Below are 17,584 nucleotides of genomic sequence, written 5' to 3' on the forward strand. Positions count from 1 at the left end.
GTGGTCCATCGATGAGAAGGTTTCTTCAGCCGTCATCTGTACAAAAGTGAAAAGTCACTTTTGTACAGATGACGGCTGAAGAAACCTTCTCATCGAAATAATTGCTTTTGATTGCATTGTTTTTCTCACATCTCACACCCAAAACCTTTTTCAGTTTCAACTTTAAATATCTTGTCTTTGTCGTGTATGCATTTAAACATAGGTTGAACTTGGTTGTCAAATAATTATATTGTTATATACGTTCCAAACTTAATTGAACTTGAGTTTGTATTAACTTGAAAAAGCAAATATGTTTTTGTCTAATTGCAGTTGATTATATGGTTCCATTTCTGAAGTTCACATAGCCCATAGCACTCACAACGCCCTGAATGGAACACCCCTAGTTATGAATTAAATATATCTGCCAATGCCCATGTGTTTCTGTATCACTATAAATATGCAGTGATGACCTAATTACACATTTTCGGTGTGATTTTCAGCTGGGGGCAAGGCAGGTGTGGCCATGCATAAGTGTGTTGGTGTGTGTGTGCGTGGGTGTGCGTTGCGGGTGTTCGTGTGTGTGTGTGTGTGTGTGTGTGTGTGTGTGTGTGTGTGTGTGTGTGTGTGTGTGTGTGTGTGTGTGTGTGCGCGTGTGTGCGTGTGTGTGTGTGTGTGTGAAAGAGAGAGAGAGAGAGAGAGAGAGAGAGAGAGAGAGAGAGAGAGAGAGAGAGAGAGAGAGAGAGAGAGAGAGAGAGAGAGAGAGAGAGAGAGAGAGAGAGAGAGAGAGATAGACAGAGAGACACAGAGACAGACAGAGAGAATGTGAATATTGAGAAGGAGGCTCTGACACTTCTGTACCTTATTTCCCAGGAGGCCACATGGAGGAGGGTAAGGAAGTTGGCTCCCTGAATGGCAGATTTTGGCCAATTAATGGAGGACTTCAGTAAGGACTTCATGTAAATGTGCTTCAATTTGCACACAACAGTTTCCATTGTCGTCTCTCCGTAACACCCTGCAGTTACACCCTCACACTCATTCAAACGAAAACACAGAAAGTATTCACCTTGTGTTCCACATCCGTGACCCACTCAGGCAGGTACTCACCCTGGTTGGTGTCCAGACACACACACAAGCACACTTGTTATGCACATGCATTCAGCGCAGTCTCACCTTCACCCTCAACCGCATCCACATCACCATGTTGTTCTTTTTCTTCCACGTCAAACATCCCAAAAGATCTCTTCCCAAAAGAACTTTTATCCTTCAAATGCGCTGTTTTTATTCCCAGAAGATTAACTCAGCATTCTCAAAAGGTTTCCCTTCACCACAAAAAAAATACTCGGGAATATTTATTGTGGATGTTTTTTATTGCTCTGTATCATTACATATTCAATTCAGCATACAGAGTCCTCTCCCAGCAGGGGGATGGCTCAGCGAATTTCACTGCATGGATGGTGTGTTTTCAAGGGTATTCTCACATCGATGCTTGCAGAATAACACAATGTTTTTTGAGGGAAGGTTTACTTTGATTGGGGTTTTTGTTCTGAACGCTTGCCTGCCGTATCAGAAACAAAGGATACAAACCGCAACACAAATGTTCAATCCTGATTTAGGCTTCCTTAATTATTCATTACGCCATTGCGGTGCTGAGTTTCACAGCGAGAGAGGGAAATACAGTGGGGGTGGAGTGTGAGGTGGAGGTGGCTATCCTAAGAAAGGAAGCTTTAAAAGGGAAAATGTAATTGCATACAGGGAGCGACTGACTGTGAACAGACTGTGAACCTCTCAAACCTGTGCCCTCTTCCTTCCCCATCTGACCGACAGTACTGTATGGTCCATTAGATCCATTTTTCCTTTTATCCCTGTCGCCTCAATCAAGTAATTCATAGGTTTCCCGACTCTTTTATTCACTCTTTGTGTTTGGATAATCACCCCTTGACTTGGCCTAGTTACATCAACTCGCTTACAACCCACCCTGATCCCCTTTAGTCTTTGAAACGAGGGATGTACGCTCAAAAAGATCAACTCATGTATTTTTACCATTCGGCTGACCTCAAACCTAATCGCCACGTCGTCAATGCCTTTTTGTGTTATTTTGTGTGAGAGAGCGAGAGAGACTTGGAGATGCAAAAAGGTTGCGGGTAACAATAATATGTAAATATTTGTGCTAAACGGGAAGGTGAGCATGCACGATAGTGAAAATAAATAACAAGCACGCGTCTGCCGGTGCTGGGTTCACGAAATTTACATGTAAAAGAATTTGAATGCCTGAAAAAGAATACATGAGATGATCAAATGTAAAAGTACTGAGCAACTACCGTACATCGAAAAATGTAATGAGGAATTCAATACACTGTGATTATTTTTGTAATTTATGTTTACGCACAGTCACATTTAGAGTAGGTCAGTAAATAATCCAGCTGTGATTGAAAATTGCCTGTCACTAGAGAGATTTTAGTAAACATTTCAGGAGTAACAGGAAATTAATGTTGCTAACCAGAAAAGCCTGCAATTTCCTTATACAGTGGGGCCTTGCCTTACGAACTTAATTGGTTACCAGACAGAGTGTGTAAGGTGAAAAGTGTGTATCCCAAAAAATAATTTCCCATAGGAAACCATTAAAATGAGAATAATCCGTTCCCAGCTCTCCATAAAATATAATTTTCAACGAAATAAGCCTTAAAACTACATACCTTATTCTATGTATAATAAATGTGCTGTTGTATTGTAATGGAAGAAATACATTGCACTGTATAATAAAGTCACTTTATTTACTTTTGTGATGGTCATTGATGGCTCTTAATTGACACCTGTTCCTTTCTGACTTGTAAGGTCTTACGATACTGAGGCATCACATTATCATTTATCATGTTGATGATTCTCATAGCCACAGTCTTTTCTGGATGGAACTGTTCAATAAAAGCCTGCACATCATTCCACTTAGCCAACATTGCGTTGATGCTCTCACTTGATGCTGCAGCCATCTCCTCCTCGCCGTCAGATAACAACTCCTGAATGGCTTGCTTCCGCTTGTCCTCTTGAAGGCAATCCTCTGTGTTGAGGACCTCATTATGGTCAGCAACAAACTCCTTGATGTCAAAGTCTCTCAAAGATGCATGCCGGCCACAAATTCTTCCATGCTGCTTTCAAGGATCGAAGGGTCACATCATACCAAGCCTTTTCTATCAGCTGAACACAATGATACACATTGAAATGGTCCTTCCAATAGGCCGTAAGGGATAGTTCGGTGTCATTAGTCACGTGAAAGCATCGAGTAAATAAAGCCTTTGTGTAAAGCTTTGTTGCGAAGTATGGTAGCAATGGTGGACTTATCATATCGGTACTGGGCCGCTAAATCAGACAAACGCACACCGCGTTCGTGTTTCTCAATGATCTCCTTCTCCTCGACTGTAGTTTTCTTTTGTGTCGTCTTCGGCTGAACATGAGCCTGTGGTGGGGTCTTTTTCGATCCCATAACAGCAAAAGTATCATTGAAGACAATCGACGTGTGCACTCATAGAAAAAGGGGTTTGGAAAGGTAGGCCATCTGGGGCGCTGTTCGGTCGTGTGCTTTGGTGCTCTTCCGCCAAAGATTACTCCGGCAGCCGTGGTGTGGGGTGTGTATCGCGAAAAGTAGTGCTTAATCCAAGGTTTGATTTTCAAAAATTTAACGTTCGTATTCTGAAAAGTTTGTAAGGCAAGGTGTTCGTAAACCGAGACCCCACTGTATATCTTTTTCATTGAGTCAACCAGAAATATTTCAAAGGCTCATGACTTGAATTTTAACTAAAGAAACTTTCAATCTATGAAATCCCTTGTTTACACAAACACATACACACATACACACACACATACACACATACACACACACACACACACACACATAGACAATTCCACACAATTTCGTGAATCCAAATCAACCTCTTCTCATGAGACCGTTGCGTAGACAATACAGAAACACCCTTAGCCACACGTAGCAATGGTCAACTTAGCATACAGGTACTGGGATGCTAAGTCACACAAATGCACACCTCGTTCGTGTTTCTCGATTGTCTCCTTCCTCTGCTCAACCGAAATTTTGTCTTTGGCTGAACACTAGCCTGCGGTGGGGTCTTTTTTGGTCTCATAATAGCAAATGTATCCTTGATAACAATCCACGTATGCACTCAGAGAAAGGGTGTGTGGAAAAGTAAAAAAAAGTACGGTAGCCACAGTGGCGGTGTTTGGTCGTGTGGTTTGGTGTTCATCCGCCAAAAATGAATCCGCCAGCCATTGTGGCGCTCCGCGTATTGCCCGAAAACTGGTTCGTATGCCTAGATCAGGGGGCGGGAACCTTTTTGACTAAGAGAGCCATAAAACTAAAATATTTAGAAATGTTTTTCAGCGAGAGCCACACGCACGCGCGCGCGCACACACAAACGCTCGCGTGCGCGCACGCACACACACGCGCACGCGCGGCCACTTTTCAACAAAATATCAGAATGTATTATTGAAAATAACTTTGTGATAGTACTCACCGTTAACATGGATGGTTTTCCGTTCCTCGTGATTGGTAAAAATCCAGGCAAACGATCGGAATGAAATTCAATTTGCCGGTCCAGAGGTGAAGTTACTGCTAGCTAGCCTGCACACGGCTCATAAGCTTCCACACTTGCTATTTGCAATCTACTTCTCGCAGAAGTATGTCGATGCTAACGTTAACATGGGGCTTGTTAAAACGTCACTGGCATTCGACTGTTTCATCGATGGTATTGTATGTGCATTCAGGCTGAAGTGTACAAGTTGGGCTCATTTAAAGGGGCGTTTACCTGTTTCAACATGACGGCCACTATCATCCAATTAACATGGCGCTTTCGGCCATTCTAGGTCAGTGTCATCCAATCAAAATTGCGCTTTCCGCCAACTGCAGCCCCAATGGGAAATGAACGACGAAAAAAATGACAATATGTATTATAATATGTAATATTTATCGGCAAGCCATATGCAATCATCAAAAGAGCCATATATGGCTCGCGAGCTATAGGTTCCTGACCCCTGGCCTAGATTATATTCTCACGAATTGAATGTTCGTAAGGCAAAAAGTCCGTTAGCGAAAGCATTCGTAAGCAGAGGTATCACTGTATAAGGAAAAACATTCCAAGCTGTCATCATTATTTTTTTGGGGGGAAAGCTTATCTTATTATCATTGAACACACCCAAATTTTAAACCTGTTCAATCAAGCAGTTACTTAAATAGAATTTGTCTGAACATGAAGAGAACCAAAAGATCTGCAATTATTTGACTAAATTCTGATATTATTACTTCAATTGTTTATACTTTTCCATGCCGCACCCGCTGATTAACTTCACATTTTCTTGCACCTTCGACTTCTTCTGCCACAAAGACTTCTGACACTCTCACATTGTCACGCACAAGCGGAGGAAATCCCCTCATGCAGAGGGGTCAAACTTCTCATATGACGTCATCCTGCCTGTTTTCCATCTCTTCCTGCTGATTCAAATGATCAGGATTGTTATCAAGCTCCTGTAGATCTTGTTGATTTATTGATTGTATTATATCAGGTGTCTTTCAGCAGTGTAATACAGAAAAAAATGGAGTAATGCGGACTTCAATTACCGGAGTCCGACACTGATGCTACACTGTCCATGCAATGGATTCATCAAGCCCACAAGGACAAGTGTAATCTGGATATTGTATCAAGAGTAATGTTGCAATAATCATTTTATTGGCCATCTCAGAGTAGCCTCCTGCTGCGTTCTATATCCGCTTTGATCCCCACACTGCCTAGGAAACCTCATTATCCTCGACGAATACTTCTTGGAGGACTTTGCTGATGAGGAACTGCCATGTGTGCCCCTCCCTGCTATCTCACCACAAAGAGGAGAAAAGCTGCAAATATGAAGATCTATCTATATTTACCACCCATTTCTCCTCCCCCGTTCTCAAACTACAATAAATCCGTCATAGGGCGCTTGCTATATTATGGTCGGAAATGCATTTCTTCAAACAGCCACCTCTCAACTATCATTGAATGGTGCTGTTTTGCTAGCCTGGAACACCCGTACTTTGGACTGAAAGCCATAGGGCACAGCTGTTGAACAAATATGATGTCAGCACATACTGTATGTCACCTCCTCATTCACTCAAACATCGCTCCAAAGACAAACAACCTCTAAAAGAAGAGATACAGTTTTGTCTCGAACGGGGTCTTGGACTTGGAGAAAATATGTGGACAAGAAATGAATCACTCTCATTCTGCTATTGAAACATGGCCAATTTTGGACTGATTTAGATAAGACTACATGGCATGTGCCGGGTCAGATTAAGTCCATATGGTGAGTAGTAGAGGGGAAAAAATTCAATACAAATATAGATTGGAAACACGTTTGATAAAATGTGGATTCATGAACATTTCCACACTCATAGAACATTTTACATAAGCATCATTGCACTCTTAGCATTTCTTTTGTTTGATTGACTCATTGATTCAATGATCAGTGAATGCAGTGATGGATAGACCATAGTGAAACCGAACAAGACAGAAACGAGACCAAGACTGTAGAAAAAAAAATCACGCACAGACACAAAATAAAAATAAAATGACCAGTACGTATATATTTTTGCTGTTACATTTGCAACAAAAACGAATCCTGCTGTGATGCTGGACACCTCCTGGCCGCTTGTATTTTGTATTTCCATTGTTTTTAGAAGTGCCTGTTTTATAGCGCCTGTAATTGGCAGCCTTTTCACAGACTACTCGCTTTGTTCAGCGGAAAGGTCAGTACCCTTGGACGGTCTGCGGCTGGATGGATACATGGCTTGAGGAGCCGACAATGACAAGAAAGGAGCGCTGTCCTGTTGTTCTGATTCATGTCCTTCTCCGCCACTCCAGATTTTCTACACACTTTTTTCAAAATTCATAATGCGTCTGGTTCTTACTTTCCCCGTACTTCAACATCAGCATTTTCTGGATAAATGTCTCTGATTTGTGGTTCTTTTTCTAGGCATGAAACATAATGCTGCTCAAAATATATATCAGAATCAGAATCAGAATCATCTTTATTGCCATGTATGTAGAACACACAAGGAATTTGTTTCCGGTAAAACACGCTGCACTAGTATCATCATGAAAAAAAATTGCAAAGAGGAACGATACAGTTCTATTTCCTGGTTTGCACTACTTTTCGCAAGTTCCGTTGTATGTATGACCCAAATTCCTTTATATTTGCTTGAGCAGTGCATGTCATAGAATAGATGGTCTTAAAAATTGGAACCAACGTGCTTCCCCCCCCCCCACTCCTCAGAAATATTCTCATTCTGTAACATCCAGTTAAAACATCTTGTTAAATCACGCATTGTCTACACCTCACCCCCACCCCCCGGCACGTCCATGTTGCCAACGGTATCTGATCACAATGAACAGCCTTTCTATTCTTCGTCCTCTTTGAAGCTTTCCACACATCATCCTTTCTAATCGGGTTTAACTTCTCTCTCACAGTTTCTTCCTACTCGGTCCTTTTGTGTTTTTAATTTTTCCCATTCATCATCTCCTCAACTTACTCGTTCAATTCACACAGCACCCCTTCCACATTCATCAGTAGATTTCCATCTCTGGACAAACAGTGTAGCTCATTTGTCCCTTTCTAGCCAACCTTTGACAATAAATTGTCTGCTTGACAATTCCCAGCTTCCTCTTGACCTCCAGTGTCCTCTCCTCGTACTATTGCCGGCTGTCTTCAGTTCTCTCACGATTGCACCTTTTCTTTGCCAATGTCTGTTTCAGCACGGTTCCCCAAATCTCCTTCCTCTATAAGCAAATTTATAAATCTTCCTTTTTCTGCATGTAAAAACCACTAACTACCCTCCCGCCTGTCTCTCTCATCACGGTTGCTGTATTAACACAATCATCCTCCAGTTCCTTACTGGCAACCGAGAGATTTTGTCAACTTCTCATTGAAATCCTGACAGCAGTCTTCTTTTGTTTTTCTGTTTCCCACCTCCATCTGTTACTTGGTTCATCCATAATCGTTTCAATTTACCAGTTTACAGTGAATCGGATCACAGTACTTTGTAGACAAACGTTGCCAAGTGTCTGATGACGTAGAGCTGATTATTGAAGAGTTTACAACTGGTTTTCTTTTGAGATGTTTGGACGAGATTTGGAATATTAAAATGGTGATGGGTTTTAGTAGCGTGCTTGTGGACCTGGTTTTCATTTCTTCAACTGACGCAGGCTTGATTTCCCCCCATTGCCTCATCCATGTTGCTCCTGCGACAGAGTCGATTGTGGAGTCAACTAGAAGAGGCGCTCTAATGCACACAACCGCAAACGAGAGAAATGCATTTCCACTTAAATGGATTGATGGGTGCAGATGAATTTATTTTGTCAATAATATGTCGTTAATGTTCACTTTTCATGGGACGACTTACTCTGACACTTTCCCTATAAACAGCCAAGTGGGGGTTTTTCCCCCAACCTCTTAAACGGTTCTCCTTACTGGAACAAAACAGAGCTTGAGTGGGACTCAGGAGCACTTTGTACAAATGCCTTGTCATGATATTCACTGCTACTCGACCCAAGCTCTTTTCTGCAGTGCACCATGGGGGTTTACTGCAAAGTGATGCGCGTGTGCGTGTGTGTGTGTGTGTGTGCGTGTGTGTGTGTGTGTGTGTGTGTGTGTGTGTGTGTGCGTGTGTGCGTGTGTGTGCGTGTGTGCGTGCGTGTGTGTGTGTGTGTGTGTGTGTGTGTGTGTGTGTGTGTGTGTGTGTGTGTGTGTCTCTCTCTCTCTCTCTCTCTCTCTCTCTCTCTCTCTCTCTCTCTCTCTCTCTTAACTCTCTCCCCCCTCTCTTACTCTCCTTCTATAGCTCTCTCTTGCTGCTCTCCCTTGCTCTCTCATGAAAATCCACTTGAAGGACAGGATTAACATAAAAACTGAGTCTTTCTAACAAAGATTTGCATATTTTCACGACACGCACTATGTATACCTTAGTGGGGATTGTACCCTGCCATTCGAAGCATTCCAGACATGGCCACAATCCTTTGCTGTTACTCAGTGGCCAGCTTCATGGTAATGCTGACTTGTTTGTATTTATTCCTTGCAATGTGATAGTTTACATTAACATATGGTGGGAGGAATGAAGGCAGAGTTAGCCGTTGACTTTTTAAACATTTGGAATTAGATCTTCCACCCATTTATCGAACGACATTTTTTGCGTTAATGCAATTCTGAGAAGTGTGTTGTCCATATATGGGTGAGTAGTGGCAGCCACACGCGATAGCGTTCACACAACCCGAAATACTCAAATAGATAGAAAGCCAGCTAGCTAGCTAATAGATACAGTAATAATAATAATACGTTTCATTTATACGCATTATTTATACCTTTAAAAACCCTTAAGGTCACTTTACATTCACAGGATAAGCTTTTCTGGCTAATAGATACATATTAGCTAGCTTTCTATCTATTTGAGTTACTTCCGGGTAGAATGAATGCTGGCGCGTGTGGCTGCCGCTACTCATCCACAGAAAAGCTTATCCTGTGACTGTAAAGTGACCTTGTGAGTTTTGAAAGGCGCTTATGAATGAAATGTATTATTATTATTATTATTATTATTATTATTATTATTATTATTATTATTATTATTATTATTATTATTATTATTATTATTATACAGTACATATTATAACTTATATTGACTCCTCCAATTAATATTTATTTTGCTTACAGTTTAGTGCTTCTATTTTACATTTAAATTTTGTGGAAAGTACAAGTTGAAGAAAAGAGACCTGTGTGTGTGTTCCGGGTTGAGTGAGCCTTGGCACATCTGGCTGCCGCTGCTGACCCGCAGAAAGACGTAACCTGTGACTGTAAAGTGTCTTTGAGAGTTTTGAAAGGTACATATTAATTAAATATATTGTTATTATTATTATTTACTGCCCGCCTTCAAACTTCAAAGGCTGCTCATTTCGTTGCAAATCAAGAAAAAGCACAGTGAAGTTGAGTATCACAATTTTTTTTTATACAAAAATTAAATTATTCATCTCTCATGTTTGCCATGCTTGGAGCATATAACAATGCAGTAAAAAACCCATACCCAAAGATAATAAAGCAGATCTCAACAATGCTTTCACAGCACTCTGTCATCCATGCTGTTACGATACAGATACTGTAACATTCCTAATACAGAGCAGTACAAACACCCGCCAAAATACATGTTGGAGAAAACAATCTGAAACCATAAATTGAAAAAGAGAAGAACAAAAATGGATGAAGATTGAATTTGCAACCTAAATTTTTGATGGTGTGCTGAATATTTGGAACATCCCAAGGCACCCAGGCTTTGGAACAATATTGGCAAGTCGGCGACAGTCTTACAGAAACACTTGAAGCAAACGACATATGCAAACTAACTTGTACCACTGTCTGACTTTTGTTCCACTCATACACTACGTTCGGTCCGTCTGTTCTCTTTGTCACTCACAATGCGTGTTCTGCAGGGGCCAAGCGCTGGTAAGAGGGAGAAGGAGGGGGAGAAAAGTCTCGCGTTCGACATCTCTTCACAGTGTCAACTACTGACAAGAATTGACAAACCTTCCTCTGAGAAGCAGGTGGGAACTGTGACATAATTCCTTGCTCGGATGGAGATTTGTCCAGACACGGGGCCTACGTTGCCAGATGTTCAGCCCAGGCGACAGAAATTCCAGATTGAAGCTTAAAATGAAAGTCCAAACCAAATGGCCTCTAACAAACATCAAATGAAGACTAGAACGACATAAACTCAGAAAAACACAGCGGCCTTTTTGTCTATGGCTTCAATTCAATTTAGTTGGCTGAACGACAAGGCTCAAAGGACCATTTGGTTGCTCCTCCAAATATTTCAATGTTGCTCTCCATCCAAGAGAAGACATTGCCGGCTGGCGCTTTACTGTTGCAGGTTGCCAAGTTGTAGATTTCGGTGATGGACAGTTTTCGATTCCATATATTCAGGTTTGCTAACTCACCTACAAAGGCTTGTGTTGCGTCAAAGCCTCCTCCGAGTGTATCCTGCAAAAAAGAGACACATTTAAAAAAAGACACAAGATATTGCAGGTGGTGACGTGTGAATGACTGTGAGGTCTTCTTGCCATTCGTTATCCATAATGTTTGTTATTATTTAGATTCGTACTTAGCCTATCCAAGCTGACATCGGGTGACAGTACACGCTTGACTTGTCATTGGCAAATATCGTCAGATATCTTTCTTGCTTTCTGCTTTCTTTTTCATCCATCCATTTTCTGTACCGCTTATTCCTCATTAGGGTCGCGGGGGTTGCTGGAGCCTATCTCAGCTGTCTTCGGGCACGAGGCGGGGGACACCCTGAATTGGTTGCCAGCCAATCGCAGGGCACACAAAGACGTACAACAGTCACACTCACACCTAGGGACAATTTGGAGTGGTCAATCTGCCTGCCATGCATGTTTTTGGAGTGTGGGAGGAAACCGGAGGACGCGGAGAAAACCCATGCGGGCCCGGGGAGAACATGCAAACTCCACACAGGGAGGCGGGACCAGGACGCGAACCGGCGACCTCTGCAATGTGAAGCCGGTGTGCTAACCACTCGAGTACCTAAATCACTAAAATCAATCCACTTTTGTTCATTCACCGTGTAGGTCAGCAAATATTGAGCATGTTCATTTCATGAAAATAGCTTTATTTTGTGGTTTATTGAAAGCAGGAACACTTTATGAAACACTCCAAAGTCAAACGCTATGAAAACCATGCTTTGTTTTTGGTAAAATAACTAAAAATGAAATGAAGTTATCACATCATAGGATAGGAATGGGTCACATGCGCATGTGTCAGGTATGGTCAGGTCTGTTTTGTAAAGCTGAAGTGACACAATGTCAAGATCAATAACAGACAAGGATGGAACGAACACAGAGGGCAAATTAAGTCGTCTGTGTATGGAGGACTTAACTAGTGAATGTCTACAGACATGCCTCCCAGGCACAAGCCATAAATCTTCCTTCTGCACTTTTGCCTTTGCATCCTCCATGTGTCGTCAATGTTAACTGCGTTTGTGGTTTCTTCATTGATCAAGTTTTCTTTTTTCTTTTTTTTTTTACCCAGCAGTTAACATTACTTCAAAGGGTGGCTCGTTTGATTGTTTTGCACGTGCCTCATTTTCAGTAGTTGTTCTTATTTTTTAAAGCAATTTGAAACATGACAATGTAAAAAAATGCACCCAAATTTGGAAGACTTAGATTCAAACTGCAATTGATGTTTTACTGCTGCACAGCAATCCGTGCGTTGATCTACCTGTTCCTGTCCCAAGACGAGCACCCCGTCTGGTTTGATGGGGTGATACGGTGCCAGATTTTCACCGCTACCCCTCATCACACCATCCTGGAAGGCCTCCCACATCCCATCTCGGGTGGTCCACATGATGCACAGGTGGTGCCATTTGCCGTCATTAATGAGGAACGGCAACTTTGCAACCTGCAGCAGATACATGTTGATTTAAATCTTCACTCAGAGTGCAGCGTTTGCAGAATGAAAATATTCTTGGTGCTAGTGAACAGCCTTCAATGTTACTTATCTTTAACACTTTGTACCATCTTCCTGATTTGGGTCAGGGGAGTTACATGTTATTTAATCAAATGCATCCTTTAGCTTTATGTCTTATGGTGTCATACAATACAGACAGACTAGAAACACATGAGCCAACTGCGTAGATGTGGTACCTTGTCATTAATGAGAATCTCCATTGGGTTGTTTCCCCATTCAATCAGCACCATCTCGTTGGCCTGACCCGGGACAGCATATGAAAAGGACGTTCCCACCCCAGGTGAGGCATTGGACTTGATCCACAGACAAACAGTGAAGGAGTACATCTCGGGGAGACTCCTCTTGGCTTTGGCGTACATGTAGTTGGTTCTCAGGGGAAACGTCAGCTGGAACTTATCCGTGGGTCTGTTTTCTTTGCCTGCACATGAGATTAATACCAGTCCGTCTGCATGGGTTTGCTTTTGCTCACATGGGAATTCTTTTTATCGAGTGGGTCTATTTGGGGATTAGGAAGAGGTAGAGCAACATTCATCAAAATTTATGCTCATGTCTGTTGTGCGCGTCAGCCAACAATGAAGATGTGAATGGAATTTATACGAGCACAACTGAAGAGTGACAAATGGAAGATAGATTTTCTGTCATGCTATTTGTAATACCAAATAAGTATGTTTCCCATTTTTAGATATCCATTTCCTTTAATGTACTCATGACACATTGATCCCTACATCCGTTTCCAAACCATGTGCCTTTTTGCCGATCATGGTTGTTCTGGAGCACAGGTGTCAAAGTCAAGGCCTGGGGTCCAAATCTGGCCTGCCACATCATTTTATTCAGGCCGCGAAAGCGAATCAAACTTCTGAGATCGTAGAATGCTTGCTAAGGTCTGTACCAAAATTTCAAATTGTCCCATGTAAAGCACAATAACATTCTTTTTTTTTTTAACTGCAAATTTGAAAACTAGTTATTGATCAATTTGTTGTGCACTCTGCATGTAATATATGGGGGGGAGTAAACATTCAAATGCGGGGGTCGGGAAACTATGGCTCTTGAACCATATATGGCTCTTTTAATGGTTGCAACTGGCTCGCAGATAAATCAAAATATTCACGCTTTTTGGATGCTCATTTCCTATTTAGGCGGCAGTGGGCTGAAAGATCAATTTTGAGTGGATGATATTGACATATGTTGCAATTGCTGTCGAAACAGGTAAACACCCCGTTTGATTAAGCCCACTTGTTCATTAGCACAAAGTTAATAAAATTTTACATTTTAACGACATATTACATTGTAACGACATATTATTGACAAAATTTTACATTTAATATTACATACTTCAGTTTGAATGGAACGAAGCATTTGCCTTTGTGGAGAGAACAGGTTCTGCTGTGATTCTAATTTGTAATGAGGCAATATAATTGATGAAACAGTCGAATTTTACGTTTGCATCAATATACTTCTGCGAGAGACAGCAGAAAGCAAGTGTGGAAGCTAATGAGCCATGTGCAGGCTAGCTATCAGTAACTTCGCATATGGACCCGGCAAGTTAACTTTCATTCCAATAGTTTGACTGGATTTTTTATCAATCACGAGGAACGGAAAACCATTCACATTATGTGTGAGTGTGTGGGGGGGCTCTCACTGAAAAATATTTCTAAATATTTTGCTTCTATGGGTCTCTTAGTCAAAAAGGTGCCCGACCCCTGTTCTAATGTCTTCTCCAAATTCATAATGGCCCCCGGGAGGAAACCGTAACTACAATGTGACCCGCGGGAAAAAAATGAGTTTAACACTCTTGTTCTGGAGACTTCCCGAGCTGATTTTGGGCAACATATGCATTGGACAAGTCTCGAGCCAGTCACCGGCCAGATTGATACACACAACCATTTAAATTCACATTAACATCTATGATAATATCAAGTCTTGTGTGTTTTTCGAAATGTGAGAGGAAGTTGTATTACACGCACAAAAAGGTAAACATGTAAATTCCCCACAAGAAGGCATACAAATACACTCTCAAACTCACAAGGAGAGTTGAAAAAGACCCATAAATGCTACAAGTCGCTCATGGGAGACGCACCAATCATCAATTATCTTCTCGCAACAGAAATTTACTTTGGATCACTTCAGGCTTCTATTTTGTCTTCTTTTTCCCCTTTTGTTCCTCTTCTTTTGTAAGTCCCTCTGTAACAATGTCTGCGCTTGTCTGCAAAGCAGCAAAAGGCTCAAAGGAAAACTCATCTTAAAATATGCAAAGCAATGCAGCTTTCTTCTTGGAGTGTGCGCGCGAGGCGGCGGATGCCGCAGCAGCGGTAATAAGAGAGAAAAAAATTGAGTCCATGGGAGTTCATGAACTTATCGTATCGGGCTTCGGGGGTATGATGTTCTCGATCTTGGGCAATAAATCGACTTTAATTATACCCACCTCAATGAGGCAGATCCAATGTACCCACCTTTCTCCAGGTCTGTGATGCGGTGGTGCAGAGAAGTGAGCGTGGACTCCACTCGGTTCCTTTGCTCGCTGTCATTCCTGGAACCACTTTTGGCTTCCTCTAACGTGTTGACCCGAGACAGAACCTGCTTCTCCATGTCATCTATCTTGTTTTGAATCAGATCCTTCAGACTGTTCGCCTGCACGGTGTTATTCCCTCGGCTGTATTGCTGTTGCGTACGGAAGGGGAAAGGCATGCGTCAAGAGCCGATTGCTATGGACTAATTGTGGGTGGATACTTTTAAAATATCTGCCTTGGCGTTTATGTCTTAACAAATGTTAAATTGCTGGGAATAACTAATCACTAATCACATGTTTCCTGTGTGCGCACTCATTGTGTCAGCTACTTTAGAAGGTCGACTACACTTGCACAAAATCTCAATCATATCCAAACTGTATTCGCTTTTAATATAAATGCGTTTGATCAAGGCGGGGTGTTATTTCAACATCAAGTTAGTTTTGTTTTCATCCAGCGGCAACGAATAACATTGAAAGCGACCTTTCCAGAGAGTTGTGATGCATTGCCCACGGACACAACAGCAAATGCGATTCAGACACGCTCACGTCGCTCACCGTCCTATAAGGTGCAATAGCTAATTACTTCGATTAGCTATCCTATTTGCTTGTCAGCAGTGCTCTTTTAGATTGTTTTTGCTCTGCTGGATAATTCTCTCTTCATGCTATAGCCAAAATAATGATAATATAATTCCCTCATGTGATGTAACAATGTCTCTCTCTCTCTCTCTCTCTCTCTCTCTCTCTCTCTCTCTCTCTCTCTCTCTCTCTCTCTCTCTCTCTCTCTCTCTCTCTCTCTCTCTCTCTCTCTCCCTGCCCGCCCATCTATCTATCTATCTATCTATCTATCTATCTATCTATCTATCTATCTATCTATCTATCTATCTATCTATCTATCTATCTATCTATCTATCTATCTATCTATCTATCTATCTATCTATCTATCTATCTATCTATCTATCTATCTATCTATCTATCTATCTATCTATCCATCTACCCATCTACCCATCTATCCATCTACCCATCTATCCATCTATCCATCACTTTCTGAGATTACGATCGAGATTGTTTTCGAAACTGTATGTATGATACAGTCTGTTGCATCATTCTACTGTACGGTTGTCTCCTAACGAATTGACACGCAAGTGTTCGGTCCATGCTCCTTCAAAGATGCGCTGTGTGTGACATGTGGCTTGGTTTCATACAGAGGACCCAGAGAACTTGGCTGTACTTGAACTTGCCTACCTCGAGGTTCTCCAGTCTCTGTTTGAGAGTCTGTAAAGTGTGTCCCAGCTGGGCCAGTGTCTCTGCGGTCCCCCGTGAAATATCCCCCATGGTATTCTTGGCTCCCGGCCGCCTCCCTCCGGGTCCCGCCGCGGCAGGGAAACTCTGACTCTCGCAGCGACTCAACTTGGACGTTAGTTCCCTGATGGTTTCCTTCTGGTTCATAATGGTCTCTTTTTGCTGCAGCACGGTTTCTCGTAGTTGCATCACGGTCGTCTTCAGGTCCTCCGCCGGCCCGCTGTTCTGCATAGTGGCCGCACACAAGTCCATATCCTTGGGCACCGACGTGCAAATAAACTTCCTCTGTCCTAAGTCTTGCGTGGAGCTCTCCGCGGTGGCCAGGCAACAAAGGAGAACAACTTTCCACGGCAGTTGGTCCATGTTTCCTTCCATTCGCGCTGCTCTCGATGTTCAGCACCGCGGAGCTGTTCGCTGAATCTTGCAGCCGCAGCGATCTGCGCCCTCTTATATATATAAGAGGGCGCTATATAGCGTGCATGGCGCACGTCCCCATTCGTCGCAGCTCCGAGAGGAGGCACTCGGAGTCCGACCCATTCTTTAAGGTCGTGCACGAAGCGCGCAACAGTCGCCCACGCGTTTGATCAATGCCAAACAGAAGCTTCCAGACTCGTGCGTGGACACAGTCGTGAAAGCAAAGAAATGAATGAGCAAAAAATAAATATATAAAAATCCCATCCAAATAATGAACACAGATTATACCAGTAGGCACCCATCATAGTTTCAAATCAAAATTCGACAGTACTATACAGGGAAATTACTAAAAATAAGACTATCATGGAAAATGTCGGCTTCTAAGGTAAAACAATGAATGCGCCCTCTTAAAGGAGCTTGAGGGAACACTCCACCCCTCCCCCAATTAAAAAAACACACATTGTATAATTTGCTGCACAGTATTTTAATAATGACCGACTTCTCATGTTACAGTCACACCAGCAATCCGTGGGATCTCCCAGAAGGAAATTTGCTTGGTAATGATTAAAAACAGCGGACTGATATGCTTTCCTTGCATTTTCCATTCAGTGATTGTCCAAATAATAATGAAGGTTGAGACCAAAGTGTTGTGTTTGAAGTTTTTTTTTCTTTCTTTGATAGCCCTTTGTGTAACCCTACTCATTGTCGACAAAATATCTAACAGTCTGGATAAACTTGTTGTAAGCAGTAAAAATCATCTACAAAAACGACTCATTGAAGATAAGAGCTTACTAGTATGTTTTAATGAAAATAAAAAGCAACACGACATAACACATT

The 17,584-nt window shown here is 42.0% G+C and overlaps 2 protein-coding genes across 3 annotated transcripts in view; one reads left to right on the plus strand and one right to left on the minus strand.

Annotated features, from left to right (window-relative positions):
* LOC148892250 (endonuclease V-like) overlaps positions 1–17,584 on the plus strand; it is a 148,581-nt gene that overhangs the window by 127,188 nt on the left and 3,809 nt on the right. The window contains exon 9 of one of the 2 annotated variants that reach the window (XM_089007077.1): positions 850–868. The exons of the other annotated variant lie outside the window; for it this stretch is intronic. The gene's annotated coding sequence lies outside the window, so the exon portion shown is untranslated. Of the gene's footprint in view, positions 1–849; positions 869–17,584 lie in introns of those variants that run through there. 2 annotated transcript variants of the gene reach the window in all.
* Positions 9,973–16,711, minus strand: LOC148892251 (neuronal pentraxin-1-like). Its single transcript, XM_089006748.1, has 5 exons — positions 16,277–16,711; positions 14,979–15,186; positions 12,705–12,946; positions 12,280–12,459; positions 9,973–11,025 (listed from the first exon to the last, which is right to left on the minus strand). Exons 1-5 carry the CDS (start codon positions 16,706–16,708, stop codon positions 10,804–10,806), a joined length of 1,284 nt encoding a protein of 427 aa, XP_088862874.1. The 5' UTR covers positions 16,709–16,711; the 3' UTR covers positions 9,973–10,803.

The sequence above is a fragment of the Hippocampus bargibanti genome, linkage group LG10 (genome assembly GCF_051943395.1).
Source record: "Hippocampus bargibanti isolate YZ-2025 linkage group LG10, ASM5194339v1, whole genome shotgun sequence".
In the NCBI taxonomy this organism is placed as follows: domain Eukaryota; kingdom Metazoa; phylum Chordata; class Actinopteri; order Syngnathiformes; family Syngnathidae; genus Hippocampus; species Hippocampus bargibanti.